Source organism: Budorcas taxicolor, chromosome 12 (genome assembly GCF_023091745.1).
Source record: "Budorcas taxicolor isolate Tak-1 chromosome 12, Takin1.1, whole genome shotgun sequence".
Classification (NCBI taxonomy): Eukaryota; Metazoa; Chordata; class Mammalia; order Artiodactyla; family Bovidae; genus Budorcas; species Budorcas taxicolor.
The window spans coordinates 79,215,708-79,237,280 of NC_068921.1; the positions used below are offsets into that span (position 1 = coordinate 79,215,708).

The following is a 21,573-nucleotide window of genomic DNA, read 5'->3' on the forward strand; positions in this document are numbered from 1 at the left end:
TTATTCTAAAAACAATGTTCAGAGTCCTCATATTTGAAAATGTATCTTGATCTATCCCTTGAGATTTAGCAAAACATTAGGTGACTTAGATGTATACATTGTATAAAACTGACTACATTTACTAAAGCATTGTTTTTCCTTCATAAAGACTACACTGCTCTGCACAATTAAGAGCACTTTCTGAGTTGCACTGCAATAAGACAAAAGTTCTGTTGTAACAAAATTCAACGTTTAATTTTTCAAAACTTATTAAAGTAAATAAATTATATTTAGACCACCTTCAATATTTGTACATCATCTTTATACAACTATAACAGCACTTTTAAGAGACATTTTATAAAGAACATTAATTTCACAATTAAAATGTGTTTTAAAAACAGGGGAACATGAAAGAACATTAAATTAGTCTGAAATATATCTCATAATGCCAAGAAGTATGCTCTTCTTTAACAAATTAACTGTATTTGTATTCAAAATAACATAGCCTTTAACTTATAGACAATTATTTCTTGTCTGTTTCAGTAATTTCCTGGATCCAAAACAAAATCTGTGTGTTTATTTCTTTGAAAACATCATTTGTTGATCGTCCTTTCACTGCCATGGAATGATTTGCCTTCTCAATCCAGTGGATTTTATGAGGAGCTTGCATTTTCTGTGCCACTTTCTCCAACAAGTTCTAAAAGGAAAAAAGAAGATGATACTAGACTAATACCCTATTGGTGTTTCATAAAGATTTACTCTCTCCTACCCCGCCTATACTTGGCATCCATTCACTAAATATTAAAACCTACTCTACAGATAACTTCTGAGGCAATGGATCGTGCAAGAAGTAACAATACAGACTTCTTACATATAGCAACACCATAGTACAGATCAAGCATTCATTCTTGACAAGTCAAAAAATTCTTATAAGAAGTATTTTTTCCAAGAAAATTATATATTCTGGGAAAGACACTAAAATTTAGTAATATGTACAAGTTACTTTTCTTCAAGGGTCAATTTTATAACAAATTTGAAGAATCTGATTAAATGTTGAAATGATAAAACAAATATACAGTCTAGTAATCCCAAATTCACAAGATTCAGATATTAATCCTTCATTTGCTAAGTAAGAGTTTGTAATTTATACCTAATTACAAGGGTTGAATATTGTCAGTATGCTCATAGTTTTAGATTTCCCTCAGTAACAGGGTACCAAAGACACAAAAGCAGCATAGTAAAACCAGCATCTTTTTAAAGAGAGTGAATGTTGCAGGTAGCATCTTGTTCCCAAGATGTTTCTTTCATTCTGTTTCATTCACACAAATAGCAAGTCATAATCACCTTTTCACACATTTCATCTGCTGAGCCTGACACAAACAGTACAGGATCTTTTATACGAAAGAGATCTTCATCTCTAAGTTTATGCTGCTGTTTTGGATGGTGCAGTGGATAGGAAATACAAATGAGACCTCGAACAAAATCATCAGCATCATCAGGCTCAATATGACACAGTACAGAGGCAGCTGCTCTTGAGCCCATTGAACGACCTAAAATCAATTAAGATCAAGTTCAGTTTGAAATACAGACATTCACATAAAGTAGTAGTGATGATAATGGCAGATTTAATTTACTATGCATCCATCATATTGCTTATCTATACTTAACCAACAGAAGGTGGCAATTAACAAGCCACAATACCCACAGACTTGTGAAGAGCTAAAAACTGATCCTAAATCAAATCTTAAAAAAAAAAAAAATTATTTATTGAAAGAATACTTAAAGAGGTAAAGACAAACCTTGTGAAGGGATCAGTTCAGAGGATGACTCAAGAATTTAATAAAAGGAGACGTCTTTGGGTTATAATACATGTGTATTTGGCTTAAATTTATTTTAAGTATTAAAGTACCTTGATGTTATTATACCTGGAAGTGACTTAACAAAACAAAAAAAAAATCCTTAACTCTATTCCTGTCATTAATTTTAATTCTTGATTACCTATTCCTGTATTAATGTGAGTAGATTTTAAAACAAGTATTCACAAGTATTGCAACTTACCTCCAAGGAAAACACCTGCAAGTTTGTATTCTCCTGAGGTCTTTAGGTAATTCTAGAAAAATCAACCAAAAAACCATCAATTCTTCTCCTATGAAATATTCCACTGGAAAAACCAACACATATTTCTCATCATTACTAAAGTGTATAAAAACTTTTACAAAGACAACCACAACATTTTAAGGGATTCTACTTGGAAGAGGTAACCAGTTCTTTGCTCTTCTGGTCATGCCTTCACCATCAAGTCATATATTGGGTAATACACGCAAATATGTGGGGAAAACAAAAACACTGTCTAAAAAATTCAAGTACTAAAACATTTTTAAAGAAAAAAATTTGGAGGGAAAAAAAAGAGCCAGTTAAAAGCTTCCAACTTCGATGGACATGAGTCTGAGTGAACTCGTTGGTGATGGACAGGGAGGCCTGGAGGGCTGCGATTCATGGGGTCACAAAGAGTCGGACACGACTGAGCGACTGAACTGAAGGCAAAATCTGATAATGCTACAACTAACATCTGATTTAAAGCTCTGAAAAACTTAGCACGATTGAAGTAATTTGGATAAAAAGAAATTTCGGGTTTCATCCAGGGATTTTAGTTTCCAACGTGGAAATCATGCTAATTGTACACTCACAGCATATGAGGCTGTCTAGAACTGTATATGCTTAAGTTATATAATTCCAAGAAGGAAATTACATCATAAGTAGATGCCTTGGCAGTGTCATGGAGAAACATCTATGACGTGAGCACTCATCCCTATAGAAACTGATGGCAAAAAAGAGCAATCTGACCACTACCCAGCCTTCACACACTGTTGAGTTTCTAAGACTATTCATTAGTGTTTTTAAAATTAAACCAAATGACTAATAAAATTTGTCAATTTACTGTGCATTTAAAAAATAGAATTGTTTTTAGTAAATATAAAGAAATTTTCTTACCAAAACTGATTTATATGCCTTAATTCTATGTACAATATTAAGGCCTTTACAGGTAAACCTCAGGCAAAAAAACCCATGAGTGGCAAGATGGGATGCCAGTGACGTCAAATGAGGGAGATTCATATCTCCTGACGCTCCATGTGTAAGAATGACTCCATATGTTAAGCTCTTGTTAGGTACCAAACAAACAGCATCTAGCAATTTATTTCCAAAAGGTATTTTTAATTTTACCTGGAATTGAAGAGAATAAAGGGGTCAAAAATTACTTCCATGCCTATTCAGACAAATGAATAACTATATAGGTTTGTTCTGTAATACAAATGATTCAAATCACAGCCTCAAAATAAAAAGCAATATTAATAATAATTTATATTTAAGTACTTATTGTATGTCAGATATTATCATAACTGCTCTTTATGTATTAACTCATTTAACCTTTCTAAGAATTCTGTGGTAAGTACTGTTACAATTTCCATTTCAGAGATGAGAAAACTGAGGCACAGTACGTTATATCATGTGCCCAAGGTTATATATCCACTAGCCAAGATCCAAATTCAGGCAGTCTGCTCCAAAGTTCTCACTCCTAACCACTAATGCTATATTGTCTCTCACAGTACAAGCTGAAAATAAGAAAATTATTCTGGAGCCACATGACTACAAGAAGAAAAAAAAAAAAGGAATCCTGAAGATGCAGAATGTATGAAAATATGTATTACCTCTGTATGACTCATTTTCACTGTTGAATAACAAACTTTAAGTGCATTACATCTGAGACGCAAAGGACATCTCCCTGAAAAGAAGATTCTATTGTGAAAGGTGGGTTGGCAGACATGGATATGATACAAGAACTATTAATGAACGCATTTAGTAGCTAAAATAAAGACATTTATAACTACTTTAAGAACTGATACCTTTACATGTACCTTATTTATTTTCATTCCTATGGTCATTCAGAATTGGTTATAGGGCCAGGAGTGGGGCTGGCAGATGTTATCTAAGATAAAGTCAATGTGATACCATAATATGCATTCTGTAAGAAGACTCATATCAAAGTTGGATGCTATATCTTGGTACATATAAATATGTATTTTTCCTAAGCATCTTTATTCTCAACCAACTATCTTCAACCTAATTTCACAGCATCTTTCTACTAACCCACTTCCTTCGTCTTTACTGGTCCCAATTCTTCCTTCTACCCTGCAATGGAAGCATTCATCCACATCCTTCGTCCTGAGACTGCAGAAACCTCCCAGTAGACAGAATGTATATCTTCACACTATTACCTTTGGGCTTGACTATGTGACTTGCTTTAACCAAAAGATGTTTCAGTGCCACTTCTGAGCTGAAGCATGGCAAATTTTCCAGAAGTGCTCTTAAACTCTCACCGTCAGCCCCAAGAAAAGTACGCTCCATGTATTTTTGCTTCATGGAAAAATGAAGTGAAGATACATGGAGCAGATCTGAACTCAAAACTGAAGTCTGGAGTCCAGCCTAGTCCAATCAACATCGAAACCACTGAAGAACCATGAAATGTCTACCTGAAGAATCAAGGGCATGAAATGCTCTGAGCCACTAAGATTTCAGGGTTGTTACACAGTATTCTTTCTTGTAGTAAGAGATCTTTTATTGTTGAGGATATGCTTAACATCAGGATCATTAATTTTTTTCCTATTAACATTTACTAATTTATTCAATGAATAACATGTTCAAAATGTTCAAAAATATACAGTGAAAAGTCTCTCCCTAATTCCACTTTTGCCTTACCATCCAGATCTCCTCTTCAAAGGCAATCAATATTCTGCTTATCTTTCAGGTATTTTATATACATATATACATACACACATCTTTTTATAAAACTAGTAATATATTTTTCTGAACCCCCTCCCCAACATACATCTTTGTGATTACTCTTTTTTATACAATGAGCTTCTTTCACTATTTATGACTACAAAATATTCCAAAGGAGGGTTGTATAAAATTTATTTTACTAACCATCTATTAATGAAAATTGAGACTGTTTCCAATCTTTTGCTAAAGCAATATTGCAATGAGTGGCACTGTACTTATTATTTTACACGTGTGTAGACATATCTATAAATTCCTGTGTCAAAGGGTGTATTTATTTGCATTTAAGAAACATTTCATTTTTGAATAGGCAATATATGCACATGGTACATTATTTTAAAAGAATAAAATGTGTGAATAGTTAAGTCTCTTCACATTTCTCCCCCCAGCCACGAAGTTCCTCTTCCTTCCAAGAAGCCATCACTGTGACTAATTTATTGTACAGATCCTTCCCTTTACGTGTATGTGTGTGTAGAATTCTCATACAGAGCCTGAAAGGTATTAGACCAGCTGCAAAAAGTTCTGGGATTTAAACTGGAGGAGGAGGATGAAGAGTTTCAGCCTTCACTGTCTGTTTTCACAAATGTAGCCTCGTAATTGCGCCTGGGGTCCCCAGGTTCAAAGATCCCGTTTTATGTTCTCAAGAGGAGCCTCCAGTCTCCTGGTGGGAGAGAAGCAGTATCCTACCAGTGTGAAACGGGGAAGGAGAGCTTGCTATCTAATTACTTCTCAGACAGACCTCACCCAAGTGGTCTTTACTTGAGCCATCCACACCCATCCCCAGCACCATTCATTGCCAGCTCCCAAAGTGTCCTGGGCTGCCAGTTTCTGCACATTTTGAAGATTTTGTTTCTTATATATGTATATAATTGTACGACGCTTGCTTTCTGGAGCCCAGTATTTTACTGCTATTGTTTCTTTCCCATTTTCTTCAGCTCTGTGGGTTTGTGTCTTTTTGAAAATCCCTGTACTGTACATTCAGTGAGATTTCAGGGAGTAAAATTAGATACACGTCCTCAACCCACTCTCTTAACCTAGAATGCTCTACTATTCCTCGACAAGTAGGGTGTTCGTGGTTTTTTTTTCTGGCAAACGCCACTCTCTTGCGTGATGGACAGTCTGTCCTTGCCAACAGTGCACACACGTGCTGGATTATAGGGGCAATAGTGAGCCGGCACTAGGATCTAATTCCGACCTGCTCTAGCTAATAAATCTCGGGTTTAGCGGGTTAGAAGGGGCGGCGGGGTTGGAGCCTGGCTGCGCCTCGGTGTCTTCAAAGGCAGCAAACGCCACCAACTTCGGAGAGAGGCTGCGACGGTTCACCGTCTGGACCCGCGTGCCCACGCTTGTGGGCGTTTTCAAGAGTGATTTGTGTGACTACTGTCGTCAGGACGCGACAGAGACCACATCCGAAGCCGGATGATCGGATGCCACCACCCCTTAACTTTCAGTTGGAAAAAAACGTTCGGGCGTTATCCGCCTTGTCCGGGCGGAACGTTAGAAATCGCGAGGCAAACGCAATGGCAACTGTCAGACTTCAAGTTCTTCAGGGGGGTCGCGGGTCCGGGCTGCGTCGACAACAAGCGGAACAAGGGCAGAAACTCGAGGCCAGGCTTCCCGCGGTTGGGGGACCCAAAGGCGCCCGAGGACCGTCCGATTCCGCCCGTCGGGGCTGCACGGTGGCCGGCGCGCGGGAGACCCTCCTCGCTCGGGGGCCGCCGGTGCCCGGCTCGCCCCGCCCGCACCGTCCCTTCTCGGAGCCTCCCGACCGGCCGGCCGAAGCCCCAGCGGCCGCGGCCCGCGGGACCTAACCGACGCCTCACGCCTCACGGAGCCGCCCAACAGCCCCTGAGGGGCAACGGCCGCGAGCCCGAAACGCCTCTGGAGGGACCGCGGAAAGCCCTCGGAAGTCGTTCCCAAGTAGCAGCCCCGACCGCTGCCGCCGCCGCCGCCACAGCCGCCGCACTTACCAGGGACGGGAAAGCGGCCGGCAGCACCTAACCGTCCTCACTCCCTTCTGGGAGCGAACTACCACACTCGAAGCGACCGCCTCGCCGCGCCCGCCAGCGCGTTCCGCTACAGCGCAGGCGCACGCAGGCCCCGCCCCCAGGCGCGCGAGCCGGCGCGCGGGGCACGCTGGGAGCGGGAGTTTTCCCGCCCCTGCCGCCTCTGCTGTGGCGGTGTCTGCTGCTCAAACCCAGGGGGCGCTGCCGGGCCGCCTCCCCTCGCTGCTCACCCGCGACTTGCTCAGGATCCTTCGGCGTCCCAGCCATATCCTTCCAGCAGTTGCACTGGTCATAAAACTAAGACACCGCATGCCGCGTGATCAGAAGATTCCATCCATATTGTATCTTATCTAATAGTACTTTGCTCCTTATAACTCGTTCCTTTTCATTGCTGAGTAGTATTCAAGTTTACGGATAAATCCACATTTCGTTTATCCATTCACTGGTGGATGGCTATTTGGATGGTTTCCACTGTTTGACTTGTTATAAAGAACAGTGCTGCATCACTCAGAGAGAGAAGGCAGTGTGATGACAAAGATTTGAAGATGCTGAGCTGCTGGCTGGGAAAATGAAGGGGCCACAAGACAAGAACCATAAGAAACGCAGCCCTGGGAGCCAGACAAGGCATTCTGCCCTCAGAGCCTCAGGAAGAGACCAGTCCTCCAAATACATCGCCATTGTCCCAGAAACACTGATTCCTGACTCTCAAATCCAACCCTGAGATTGAATTCCTCTTGTTTTAAACCACTAAATTTGTGGTATTAATACTTTGTCACAGCAGCAATAGGAAACTAATACAAAACTATGGACACCAAAACTTCCATTTCAGATAAATTTTGCATGTCATTATTACTACTCTTTTCTTGATTTTTTTCAACCATTTAAAAGTTTTAAAATCATCCTTAACTTGCAGGCTGTCCAAAAATTGGTGGTGGGCCAGATTTAGCCGAATATTAGCATGATTAGTCCATCCATGGATTAAAACAATACATAATTGGATGTACTAGAGTTTTTATAATGTTCTATAGTGTTTCAAAATAAGAATAGCAATAATGTAGTTCATCATGGATTAATGGAACAGAATAAATCACCATAAAACATGAACATGTAAATAGATGCCTGAAAAGCATTTAATACAATTTTAATGTGCTTCCTTTTTAATAATTGGAAATTTCATATTTTAGTAGTGGTTGTTAAAATACTTGTTAAATAAAATCCATTTGTAATGGATACAGGAAGAGGCCAGATTACAAAAAACCTTGGAAGGTATATTAATTAGTATTCAGTTTGGCTGTGAGTGACTGATTATCTAAAATAATAGTGTAAACAAGTCAGAAGTTTACTGCTTTGTCATGTAAACTGTGTATCTAGGTAGGTGATGGCTTTTGACATACTTCAGACTGAGTTCAGGACTCAGACACCCTTTTTTTTTTTTTACTGCTCCATGGTCCAAACACAGCTAATGATGAGCACAACACAGGCCTTTAAAATAAAAGTGATTTTATTATAAAATTCTAAAAATGTACTTCCAATGACCATCGTGGAAATACTGCATAAGAAGAAACAGATCTTCATAATCCAGACAATCATAGAGCACGGAATTAGTATTTAGAAGACATTCTTCTTTTCACTTAAGAAGAGTCTTCAGAGCACCACTATTTGAAGGAAAGGTATTTTGCATATCACAGTTCATCTTTGGTCTGCAATTAAGAAACAAAATATTTAGAGCCATCAAGAAGTTTTCCATGAGTAAGAAGGCTTACATTTAGTCTATTAATTACTTTCCCCTAAAGACAAAAGAGGCTTCCCTGGTGGCTCAGATCTGCCTGCCAATGCAGGAGATGCGGGTTTGATCCCTGGGTGGGGAAGATGCCCTGGAGGAGGAAATGGCAACCCATTCCAGTATTCTTGCCTGGAAAATCTCATGGACAGAGGAGCCTGGTGGGCTACAGTCCACAGGGTCACAAAGAGTCGGACACGATTTAGCAACTGAGCACACAAGCACACAAAGATGAAGGAAGGGATAAACAAAGCAGAGTCATCACTAGAGGGCTTTAGTACTTTATTATTTGAATTTTAGGATTCAAATAAAATTTTAGGATTTTATTATATGAAATCATCTAAGGGTAAAGTCTCATTGGTGGGAACCTGAACATCTAAGGGTCTGTATTATGGTAAAGGCTTGTGTTCTGAACAGTATCAGTGAATGGCCAGAGTAGACCACGAGGGGTGGGAAAATCAATAAAGCTATCATTCTAGTCGTAAGTTCTACCAATCAGGGGAATCGTTTGGCATGCCTGGAAGTCACTTAAGAGATAAAAATAAATTTAAAAAAAGAGGAGTGGTGTAAGGCAGTCACCCAGTTCCATTTGGAGCCAACAGACTCATTCTGATACCAAATCAAACTCCATGTGGGAGCACCTTCCAATTTTGGCCATTTCTGTTTTGAAACTGGTTTTCAGTGATTCTGTGGCCTTGCAGCACTGAGAGGAGTTATCACTGATGCTGTACCACTTCTGAAGGCTGCTGCTGCTGCTAAGCACTTCAGTCATGTCCGACTCTGGGTGACCCCATAGATGGCAGCCCACCAGGCTCCCCCGTCCCTGGGATTCTCCAGGCAAGAACACTGGAGTGGGTTGCCATTTCCTTCTCCAATGCATGAAAGTAAAAAGTCAAAGTGAAGTCGCTCAGTCTTAGCGACCCCATGGACTGCAGCCCATCAGCTTCCTCCATCCCTGGTGTTTTCCAGGCAAGAGTACTGGAGTGGGGTGCCATTGCCTTCTCCTCTGAAGGCTAGCTAGGGGCAAATCCAAAACAAAACCAAATGAAGCAAAATAAAACTAATTTCAGCAGGTGCTGGTTTCATGGTGTAAATACTGCAACCAGGTGTATTCCAAACTACCAAAGGTTAACCACCATGCAGAATTCCAAAATATTTAACAATCAGTGAGCTTGTATGTAAATCCCATGGACTGAGGAGCCTGGAAGGCTGCAGTCCATGGGGTCGCTGAGGGTCGGGCACGACTGAGCGACTTCACTTTCACTTTTCACTTTCCAGCATTGGAGAAGGCAATGGCAACCCACTCCAGTGTTCTTGCCTGGAGAATCCCAGGAATGGGGGAGCCTGGTGGGCTGCCCTCTATGGGGTTGCACAGAGTCAGACACGACTGAAGTGACTTAGCAGCAGAGCTTGTATGTGACTTGGCCGGTGGCTCAGCAGTAAAGAATCCACCTGCAATGCAGGAGACAGTGGAGATGCAGGTTTGAACCCTGGGTTGGGAAGGTGCCCTGGAGGAGGGCATGGCAACCCACTCCAGTACTCTTGCCTGGAGGATCCCATGGACTGGACCAGCCAAGAGTACTGGAGTGGGTTGCCATTTCCTTCTCCAGGGGATCTTCCCGACCCAAGGATCGAACCCGGGTCTCCCTCATTGCAGGCAGACGCTTTACCATCTGAGCCACCAGGGAAGCCCAGTAACGTAGTGGTACTAACAGAGATCACGTTTAAATGCATAATCTATTAACATGAATAATCATGGTTATATATTTTTTCATCTCTAAACTGGGATGATAAACTTTGCAGAAACTATCTCACAGGGAGATGAGGCTATTAGATGATACATGTGAAAATACTTTGCAAACTGCAAATATCTATTCAAATGCCATGTGATCTGTAATTCTCACAATAAAAAAGGCCTCCCTCCACTTTGCTGGGAGCTCCTATGTATCTTCGCTTCACTGCATCTTAGCACCTGGTTTTTTTTTTTTTTTCTTTTTTGCCTTTTGTTGGTAACTGTTTTTTCTGCCTCTGCTAGAATGAGTTGCTTAGAGGCTCCAGGAGGAGTTTGAGTAGTTGCTGCCTGACTGAATGAGTAAAGGGGAGAATGAGGACTCGGATCACGGTTAGTTCTTCCTGTGACATTGGCTAGGAGGTCAGTTCCGGTTACCTTCTTCCTGTGGCACGTGCAAGGAAAGAGGTCATCCTCGGTCTCTGGCTCTACCCTCATCATGCCCTCTCGGATCTGGGGCTCACTCACTTGTAAACTGGCATATTCCTGTACAGGCAACAATACGAAAGCATGTTTTATTTAGCATTTAAGATGCTGAAACAGAAGGTCCAATACTCTGGCCACCTGATGCAAAAAGCTGACTCATTGCAAAAGACCCTGATGCTGGGAAAGATTGAGGGCAGGAGGAAAAGGGGGTGACAGAGGATGAGATGATTGGATGGCACCACTGACTCAATGGACGTGAGTTTGAGCAAACTCTGGGAGACAGTGAAGGACAGGGAAGCCTGGCGTGCTGCGTTCACGGGGTCGCGAAGAGTCAGACACAATTCAGTGACTGAACAACAATGTAAGGCGCACTTACCAAATTAGATACACTGGAGTTTGCTAGAACTCGGTCTGTTTAATTCACCTGCGCCCAGTTACGAAATGCAAGGCCCTCCTTAAAACCCCACAACAGAGCTTCTGAGAGGTGACTGTCCTATTTCTAATGGTCCACTCCTAACTCTACCCTTCATTTATGACTCTTTTATGGTATTTATTTTCATCTTCTGCCACGTAGTAAAAATGACTGTGTTCCCATCTTCCCTTAACTGAGAATCTGAGGACAGACTATTTCTGCCTGACCCACCACAGCTGGTACAGCCTCAGTCACGTCTTCGTTCATCATGGGCTTCCTTGTCCTAAGTTCTGGGCGAGGTGCTTATGTTCTAGTACATGTGAGTTGAATGAATGAACTCTAATAACCTGTGGCTCTTTAGGAATTCAGATTAGCAAATCCCCCCCAGTTCTTTCTATAGTTTACATATCACTCTTTAGGAAAGGTTACAAAGGGGGAGGGGATCAGCAATGACCAACTTTGTTCTGTAGCAGAGCCTGAGACACTGGGCTCAATATCTAGAATTCTGCAACTCTGAGATTAAAAGAATCTAACTTAGAGCTAGAACTATTTATTAGCGAATTACATGCTTAAGACTGCATTTTTTAAAAAACAGAACCTTTCAAATTGTCAGGTAGGCTTTGACTACAATCCCTAAATGGGTTAAGTCCATAAAGGCAAATTGCAAGAGAAGTTATGGCCCATATGGGGTAAGCACAACAGGTCCAAACATAGCTTGCACTGTATAGAGAAAGAGACAGTAACACAGTAGCGGTTTTGTACAAAAAACAAATGAGAATCCTCGCACAATAACTTTCTAGGCTCAGAGACCACTTTTCTAACCACATGCCACACAGTTCTAACATTAACACCTTTCCCTTAAGGTTGTGGCATTCTCCATTAGCTATTCCTTGGCATCCTTCACTTTTACTATAATTTAATACTTATCCCTGACTTTCACTTACAGAGGTATATATGTATCTCCTTAATGAAAATACTTTTAGAAATTGTTCAGTGAAACATTACTTGCTACTAACATGAACAATTACAAATATTTCCATTTTCTTAGAAAATACTGACCTGGAAAAGTTTAAAATAGTAACAGAATATGTCATCGCCCATGAGATTATTTCTTGCAAATTCTTGTCCTGTTTTGGCTATCTTCTTTGCCTATGGGAGCAAGAATAATATCCTTTAATGAAAATATTTGTCCCCATGCAGACATATGCTAAGTGATCTTCCAAGTACATTTTGGTGGGAAAATAGTGGCTACAGTATCTTTGAAGTCTTGTGTGTAAAGGGAACATTTAATAGAGGAAGTGTGTTCAAATCAAAGTGAGATTTTTAAGACTTGATAGTTTAAGAAGTCATATTGGGCCTTCTAGAATGGGCCTCTCTGGGACAGAAAGGGGAGACAAAACGAAGTAACAATGACTTTGCAAAGTCAATGCAAGATGAAGCTTAATGCACTGCCTGAATAAATTTTAGCAATTAGTTTGAAGCTTCTCTCATGCAATCCTTCATTTTAATCCACGGCACAGTTAGTTCTTCCCCTGCCAGGCTGACCATCTTTATCTTCATGTTGCTAGTGGAGGTGAGGCAGTGCTTGGAGCTCAGATCTAACTGAGTGAGACAGCAAAATCGAGGCCAAGGTTTAGGTTTTCGTGTCATGTGCAGAGTGGGCAGTTAATCCAAGCCACTATGCCTGGCTTTACCCTGAAGAGATCTGTGCTATGCATGGGGAGGTGGCTTCCCACTTACAGGAAAGGGTCACATGTAAGCATGTTGAATGCTTTCCAGGCACAAGACATGGAAATGACCCCATGATACCTGGGGGAACAAAGAGACTGACCTTACCTCTTCATCGTGATCTTTTGCCCACTGAAGTTTCTCTAGGAGATCGCTCAGGTTGCTTTTAATTGGAATGTAGTGTTTCCAGGGCTGCAGTTCGTTATAGAAGTGTTCATAGTAGATGGAGTCCTGCTTCAGCACCACACTGTCACCAACCAGCAGATACGGTAGGCGGTAGGCTGCCACGGTGCCATCGACGTTGATCTGATATTTATGCTGCAAACAGCGGGACAGCAGAAGAACCTCCACTGAACTCCCTTCTTCCCACTCTTCTTTATTCTCTTCCTCTTTCCACACATCAAACCTCACCATCCTCAGATACAAACTGGCTAGATTTTGTCCTTGGCCCCTGCCACTTGGGAAGTGCTATTAATTATTTATATGTATACATAACACACAGACCTAGATCTAGGGCCTATTTCGATGTTCCCCCAAATTTCAAGAAAGGGTGCCAAGTCTAACGCTGGAGCAGCCAATAAAATGATACAACTGTTGTCCAAAGCCTGCCAGCGAAGGAAATTAGATTTATTATGACTACTTCCCAGGTGGCAGTCACGGTGAAGAATCCAGCTGCTGATGCAGGAGACGTAAGAGACATGGATTCAATCCCTGGGTTGGGGAGATCTCCTGGAGGAGGAAGTGGTAACCCACTCCAGTATTCTTGCCTGGAGAATCCCCATAGACAGAGGAGCCTGGTGGGCTACAGCCCACAGGGTCAGAGTCAGACACAATTGAAGTGACTTCGCATGCATGTGACTACTTTATCGATGGCCTGATAGTACCTACTGAGGGCACATTCTAAACTGTGTTAACCACACCTTTGAAACATCAGGTGGCCACACCCAGGTCTTAAAGAAATTAACAAGCTCTGGGGCAAGAACATTTATGAATCAAAATATTTCTAGCACGGCAGAGGTCAATAAATATTTATCTGTTTATTTAACTGGGTCTTAGTTGAGGCACATGTGATTTTCATGCAGGCTGTCTAGTTGGGGCACACGGGCTTAGCTGCTCCACAGTATATGGGATCCCAGATCAGGGATCGAAACTGCATCCCCTACCTTGCAAGGCAGACTCTTAACCACTGGACCACCAGGGATGTCCCAGTCAATAGTTTCAAGCTGTATAAATCATAACAGGTACAACAGAAAGAAAGCAAAGGTCTGACAGGACACTCTCAGAGGAGGAATGGCTGCCATCAGCTCTCTTTGGTTATAACCATTTCTTTCCAAAATTTCTGTGACAGGCATATGGAAGAAAAACTGATTATTCAGCTAATGGCCATCTTTAAGTCTTCTTGCGCTCCGTGTAGTAAGTCGCTTCAGCCACATCTGATTCTTGCGACCCTGTGGACTGTAGCCCACCAGGCTCCTCTGTACAGAGCTCATCAATCACTGACCTTCCCACCTGCAGGAGATGGCAGACTAGGCTTCAAAACCCCTTGTGGGGTCTAGAGATCAGGGTGGTATACCTCACTGCTTGAGAAAGGGGAGTTGTCAGAAAAAGGATCAACCCTGGGAAAATAGAAACAGCCCACATTCTAGACACAGAGAGTGTAGAATCCCCAGAGTTTCTGAGCAGAACAACTGGATGGATTCCAAGTCATTTCCCTACAGAAGGGAAGAGACACCTGCTCTATATTCCTTCTTTAGTCTATTGTGATTCTATGGCTCAGGGGAGAAATATTTATAAAATCACTTACATGTATTTTTTAATAAAAATAGGGTTTGGAGTGAAAATATGCTTCTCTTGAAGGTCAGTTGGGAGGAAAAATTACCCAAATCCCAAACTCCCTTGGTGCATATTTCATGTCAGGTCTAGATACTAAGTCAAGGCTTCCCTGGTGTCTTAGACAGTGAAGAATCCGCCTGCATTGTGGGAGACCCACATTTGATCCCTGGGTTAGGAAGATCTCCTGGAGAAGGGAATGGCAACCCATTCCCATATGCTTGCCTGGAAAATCCCAAGGACAGAGGAGCCTGCAGGCTACGGTCCACGAGATCACAGAGAGCTGGACAGGACTGAGGAACTAACACTTTCACTTTTCTAGGTACTGAGTACAATCCAGGTTGCCTGCTAGGGGTTGGTTAGTCCCTGGTGCCCCATGCCTGGATGTTCCTAAAATTTTGTGCTCACCTCTCATCTTCTGTTGGAGAAGGGAATGGCAACCCACTCCGGTATTCCTGCCTGGAGAATTCTATAAACAGAGGAGCCTGGTGGGCTCCAGTCCATAGGGTTGCAAAGAGTCGGACACCACTGAGCAACGACTATCACTCACTCACTCATCTCCTGTAATTTACCTTGATTTCCCACCACTCAAATGCAGGTGGGACTTTCCAGGTGGCACTAGTGGTAAAGAACCTGCCTGCCAATGCAGGAGACGTTAAAGACATGGGTTCGATCCCTGGGTCGGGAAGATCCCCTGGAGAAGGAAATGGCAACCCACTCCAGTACTCTTGCCTGGAGAATCCTCACGGACAGAGGAGCCTGGTGGGTTACAGTCCATAGGGTCACGAAGAGTCCGACACGACTGAAGTGACCTAGCACGAAAATGCAGGTATTTGGAAAATCACAAAGCATTGGCTCTGGATGATGTCATACCTTGAAGAAATCGAAAAATGAAATGTGCTTCACGATGGGACCATACAGGCTTTCGTCGTGTTTAAAGAAGAAGAAGTTGGTGAAAGCAGCGTCTATGAGCTCCGGGTGCTTCCTGCTCAGCTTAACCAGCTCCAGTCTCTCTTTCCGGCTGTCTCGCCCTCTCCACACAGCGGTAGAGTTTTTGCTTTCCCAGGGAGGACCCGTGTTGGCCTGCACGGACATCATATCCAGACTGACTCTGGAAGACAGACAGTGCAACAGGTGTTTCCCCCAAACCATCGCCTCGCAAGGGGTGTTGGGAAAAAACTCATCAAGGAAAGAAAACCAAGACTCTGGGTTGTCTGCAACCCATCTCTCACCGGCCCATGGTTTCTAAGACAGAGTCTGTCAAGTCGTAGGTGGGCATCACAATATCCTTGGAGTCTGTGGAGCCACACCAAGAAAAGATCGGATGGATGTGGGGACTGGATTTCTTTTTTTCCAAAGGCCAGTCTCCCAAATTAACAAAAAACTCCACATCAGGCATCTTCACCTAGGACAAAGAAGCCCAAGTGTTAAAATGATGGTATCATTTTTCATATCAGCCATTTCACTATCACTGTCCAAACCCCACTGCGGTTGTCATTGTTTAGTAGCTCAGTCATGTCTGACTCTTTAGCGACCCCATGGACTATAGTCCGCCAGGCTCCTCTGTCCACGGAATTCTCCATGGCAAGAATATTGGAGTGGGTTGCCACTTCCTTCTCCGGGGTATCTTCCCAACCCAGGGATTGAACCCAGGTCTCCTGCACTGCGGGCAGATTCTTTACCACTGTGCCAGCTGGGAAGACTATGATGTAAAACCTGGATTTAAATTGTCCATTATACACAAGAGAAAAGAAATACTTACTTTTCTAGTCAAAGAAAGTAGTATGGCATCCATGAAAATTCTAAAACCTACATGTTCACCGTGAGTCTTGATATAAACCTGGAAGACAATTCCATGTTTATTCCATTAGTCTAAAAGTACACTTTGGCTTCACTGAGAGCAAGCTTATCACAATGATCGGCAGGATATTTTTTAATAAAACTAGGTAGCTAGTTGTAGCCACATGGCCAAAACAAAAATTAATCACCAAGACAAACAAGCAACTGCACCTTGTTATCCTTCAAGGTATAATGACACAAGCTCTGTCTTTGTCCAAATCTTTTTGGGATTTCCGTTGCAATCTTTTCCGGGTCAACGGTAGGGAAATGCACCAGATCTCTGTGAATCTGAGCAAAGGTTTCTGGGCAGTTCATCTCCCGCAGCCAGGCTGCACTGTCTTCCAAGGGACAGTCACAGCTCTCGTGGTACACCGGCCCTGATGACACACGGAGCAAAGGGTACAGGCACAATCTCACTCAGCGTGTGAAACGTGTAACAGATATTTGTAGCACGACTTCAGATCCTGCCTAGTTAGATGGGGAGGGAAATTTGATGGAAAACCTATTTTAAAAAGAGAAACCTTTCTATTACACTGGGGTATCGTGAGTACATCTGTTCTGACGGCTCTTTATGGTTGGGTCTTAAGATCTTTTCACAGTAAAGTCCACTTGGCGTGACTTCAAAAGAAAGCTAATGGTACTACATTTTGCTCTAAGTGGCTTCCACAGTCCCTCCATTACTCTTTTTTTTTCCCACATGGCATGTAGGGTCTTAGTTGCCCAACCAGGGATGGACCCCATGTGAGTCTTAACCACTGGATGGCCAGGTAAGTCCCCATAGTCCATTATTCTTTTTTTTAAATTAAATTTTATTGGAGTATAGTTGCTTTACAATGTTGTATTAGTTTCTGTTGCACCGCAAAGCATTACTCTTTATGTTTTGTGTACTTAAGAATAACCAAGCATTGGTAAAAGGATATCAGAGGCATATCCCTGTTTTAATGAAAGACAAAAGTGACAAGAAATTAATATTTCAATGGTCTGTTATACAAACCAGTTCTTAAAATGTCTAAGATACTTTTCTCAATGGGTGAATCATCCTAAGGATCAATACAAGTGGGAATTTCCTGATGGTCCAGTGGTTAGGATTCTGTGCTTCTGATGCTGGGGCCTGGGTTCGATCCCTGGTGGGGAAACTAAGATACTGCAAGCCTTGACACGGACATTGAAGTCGCTCAGTCGTGTCCGACTCTTTGAGACCCCACGGACTGTAGCCTACCAGGCTCCTCCGTCCATGGAATTTTCCAGGCAAGAGTGCTGGAGTGGATTGCTATTTCCTTCTCCAGGAGATCTTCCCGATGCAGGGATCGAACCTGGGTCTCCTGAGTTGTAGGCAGACGCTTTACCGTCTGAGCCACCAGGGAAGTCCAAAAAAGAAAAAAAAAAAAAAAGCCTTGAGGTGAGGCCAAAAAAAAACAATACAAGTAAATAAAGCACCCCTACTATGGTTAGTAGGTTTTTAAGGATAATATAAAGAAGCAAAATAATCCTCAAAACACCCATTTCACTAATACTATAATGAATTAATTACATGTAGAAATAATACATAACATAGAATCTGAATTGAGATTTCACTGTCATTTATTTCTGTAATTCTCAGATTGTCACTTGACCCAGGCAGGAGGAGACAATGGGACATCTTTTTAAGGTTTCACAGCTTATATGGTACCATGTGGTTCTAGTGGAGTTAGGGGAAGGAACCTAGACACTTTCTAGAAAAACGTTTGCCTTTCTTGGAGTAGTGGGTCAAGAAAGATTTGTGTGTCTGTATTCTCCTTGCTTCTCTAATATCTTAGGATATATGTCTGCTGAGATGGAATGATATGGCTTTAGGGAAGAAAGCTGTACGCTTATCCCATATAAGAAAACATTGGAGAATTTCTCTGGAAAAATAGCATTGAAACAAAACCAAAAAAACTACAGTCAACTTTCAAGTCAACTTGTCTCTATCAAGCCCTTTCTTCCTGAAGTGATTGACCAAATTTCAGTGACACTCATCAGCTACTTAAGTCATATGTCTCTAACTAAGAAAGTGCCATCTATGACCAAATATATATATATATAGATAGATAGATAGCTTGACTGTTCTTGCTAATGTTGCATCATCCGGAAGCAAATTCTCTATTACTAGAACTTAATACTATTAAGTTCATATTAAAGAACATATTAAGTTCTTTCCTCTTTAGTGAATTATAATTTCCATTCAAATCTTGCATTTCTTTCTTCTACCAGGATTCTCAACTTAGCTTTCAACTTCAGTCCATAGGGTCACTAAGAGTCTGACCTGATTTAGCAACTGAAACACAATAACAAAATTTTTTTTCTTCCAGTGAAAAATATCAGGCTAACCTGCTTTTACTGACTGAATGACAGGTAATATTGTAGTCAAACACTGTTGTTTTGAAATTATATTCCACATTACCTTTTAAAATATATGGAGATTTGGCCACATGTTGACCTTGGAATTTGACTTCTATCTTCAGGTTTTTGTAGCTGGCATACATTCTGTATCTTACTATGTAGGACCCATCTTTTCGGTCTAAAACCTGGACCCCAACTCTAGTAAATTGCTCATCTGGGGCTGAGACTTTAATCTGGAACACTTTTTCACCCGGAGAAGATGTGAATCTGTGATGGGAAGAACAGTGAAACATAAAGCTTATTTTAAGAAACAAACGTACAAAGACTATGGTCTCCAGTCTGTGAACCTGACTGTTCTCTATATCCTCCCCCTAATATGTGCTTGTTTCCTTTTCCTTATGCTTTCAGTACCAAAATGAATAGGATGGATCGGAGATTAAAAAAAAAATAAGAAGAGGATGACAATGGTCAAGATAAGTTAAAACAGTTTCATTAGAAAATTACAAGGAGGTATTTTAAGACTACTAATCTCTGTAAACATAGAATATCCTTATGCATTTCATATATAAAAATAGTCCTATTAACCTACTATTTATTTCGTGTCCATCACATCTGGAAATCTGTGATCAAATGATGCCTCTAATGGTTTTCTGAAACATCGCTCTCAATGATTCTTTAAAAAAAAAAAAATCACTATTATAAATTGTACTCAGCCATGGACAAAGCTAGTAGTTAGCATATTATCCAAGTGATGTTGTATAAAAGGTTTTTTATACAAAAGGCCATGCTCTTGGTGTTAAGATTAAGATGGTACTTAGTTTCCCAACCATACTATTTATAAACAAGTGACAAAATTTATAAGCTTCCTTTTCTTTGGAAAACTTCTTATTCCCAAGATTTTTTTGCCAACAAAATATACACAGACAGCTTCAATATAAAAAGACAATCATGTCAGAGGTATGTGAATTCTACAAATAAGTTTCAAGTACAAGTGGAATAGTTGAATGCAGTAGGATGAAATAAAGTTGTAACAAACACATAGGAGATTCATATTTTGATACTTTCTGCCTCAACCATAAAGTTATGAATCCTGTTGTATTTTTCATTTTGAGTTTCAAAACACACTTATGTGCAGAGGTCTACCTGAAAACACAGCAGCACCGGAAAAAGGTGAAGCCAACTAGTTTCTAACAGCTGAGTTCAAATTCCTTATAACGATTTATGCAAAAATTAGAAAAGAGTTCCTTGTGCTAGGTTTTCATTAGTTATCTCTTTTATACCTACTGCTATTGGGATTGACTGTATCTATGTCAACCCCAATCTATGTAGTGCTCTGTGGTGACCCAAATGGGAAGGAAATCCAAAATAGAGGGGATATACGTGTATATATATAGCTGATTCATCTGTACTAGCAGAAACACACAACATCGTAAAGCAACTATACTCCAATAAAAATTAATAAGAAAGAATGTATAGATCTAACTGAACCACTTTGTTATACAGCAGAAATGAACACACTGTAAATCTACTATACTTCCATAAAATAAATAAATAATAAATTAATTTAAATAGAAAAAAATTTAGAATAGCTTAAGCAAAGTACAGGGGTTTGTTTGCTCAGCACTCATGTAGGACTCCCCTTCAAAAGGGCCAGGAGAAGAGCTAATTGGAAACGATTTCTAAAGCTACAGAGAAAAATTGAGTAGGAGGGGGATAAACTTCCAAGGAGATGTGAATAGCCCCCAAGTGTCCTGAATTTTAAACTGCTGTGGAGAAACGAGTTCTGGGAGGACAGAACGCGAGGAGAGAAGCAGAAAGCTTGAACTGCCTTCCCAAATCGTCATGGAGCCATTGCGGACTTACTTCTCGCCAGATGTGTCCACCGCCTGAATGTAGAAATAGCGCGCGGGAAGGACCACGGCTGCCTTGAGTCCGGGACCCCATACTTCGCTCTTCTCGGGGCTCAGTCGCCTCTCTCCGCCGCTCTCGGCCAGTGCTGGAACGGTCCCCAGAAAGAAGCAGTAAAGTAGCAAAATGCTAAACATTTACAAGCTGGACTCAAGATGATCCACGGATAAATGAGGTGGAAGAGGTGGACGCAGCCAGCCGCGGCTCGGGCGGGGGCGCGTCGGCCGATCGCAACAGCAGGCGAGACTCCCGGAGGGGGTCTCTGGCTGTGCTGTTCGCGCGCGGAGGTCTCCCCCAGAAGGTCACAACCGGGGCGCAGGCTTGTCCAGCTGAAGGATGCCAGCAGTTCTGCTGAAACGGACAAGAAGCACGCCGCTCCTCTTTCTTGGGACGATGACAAACCGGCGTTGCTTCTGTAACTGTAGCATCATTGGGGGCGAGCCCGTCTCAGGTTCCAGCCCAAGGTGCAGGGCGAGGGGATTGGCCCGCGCGTCGGCCGGGCCTCAGTAAGGCCTCCTCCGAGTGGATGGCCGAGTGGACACGCGTCCTGGCGCCGGAGCTTCCTGGGACGTGTAGTTCGCGGCTGGGCTAGCGGAAATCCTGCCAGGTTTTTTTTTTTTTAACCTCTCCCTCGTTTATTTACTTTGCGGTAGCCGCTTTCAGGGGACAGATAAACAGT

The 21,573-nt window shown here is 41.9% G+C and overlaps 2 protein-coding genes across 2 annotated transcripts; both read right to left on the reverse strand.

Moving 5' to 3' along the window:
* Positions 1–497: 497 nt before the first annotated feature.
* On the reverse strand, positions 498–6,850 carry TEX30 (testis expressed 30). Its single transcript, XM_052650286.1, has 6 exons — positions 6,786–6,850; positions 3,687–3,760; positions 2,971–3,201; positions 2,038–2,089; positions 1,324–1,529; positions 498–676 (listed from the first exon to the last, which is right to left on the reverse strand). Exons 2-6 carry the CDS (start codon positions 3,699–3,701, stop codon positions 503–505), a joined length of 678 nt encoding a protein of 225 aa, XP_052506246.1. The 5' UTR covers positions 3,702–3,760; positions 6,786–6,850; the 3' UTR covers positions 498–502.
* Positions 6,851–8,456: 1,606 nt separating this feature from the next.
* POGLUT2 (protein O-glucosyltransferase 2) lies at positions 8,457–21,031 on the reverse strand. Its single transcript, XM_052650071.1, has 10 exons — positions 20,850–21,031; positions 19,048–19,253; positions 16,797–17,002; positions 16,549–16,626; positions 16,019–16,191; positions 15,660–15,897; positions 13,065–13,274; positions 12,288–12,377; positions 10,769–10,876; positions 8,457–8,521 (listed from the first exon to the last, which is right to left on the reverse strand). Exons 1-10 carry the CDS (start codon positions 21,029–21,031, stop codon positions 8,504–8,506), a joined length of 1,509 nt encoding a protein of 502 aa, XP_052506031.1. The 3' UTR covers positions 8,457–8,503.
* Positions 21,032–21,573: the final 542 nt, after the last annotated feature.

Excerpts from the sequence above, each read along its gene's own strand:
- POGLUT2 (XM_052650071.1), bottom strand. The coding sequence starts at position 21,031 with ATGTTTAGCATTTTGCTACTTTACTGCTTCTTTCTGGGGACCGTTCCA. Across the intron at positions 19,254-20,849 it reads GTGGACACATCTGGCGAGAA|ATTCACATCTTCTCCGGGTG; the intron begins GTAAGTCCGCAA and ends TTCCCATCACAG. Across the intron at positions 16,627-16,796 it reads ATACCTTGAAGGATAACAAG|GTTTATATCAAGACTCACGG; the intron begins GTGCAGTTGCTT and ends ATTGTCTTCCAG.
- TEX30 (XM_052650286.1), bottom strand. Across the intron at positions 2,090-2,970 it reads AGGCATATAAATCAGTTTTG|AATTACCTAAAGACCTCAGG; the intron begins GTAAGAAAATTT and ends TGATTTTTCTAG. Across the intron at positions 677-1,323 it reads CAGATGAAATGTGTGAAAAG|AACTTGTTGGAGAAAGTGGC; the intron begins GTGATTATGACT and ends TTTTCCTTTTAG.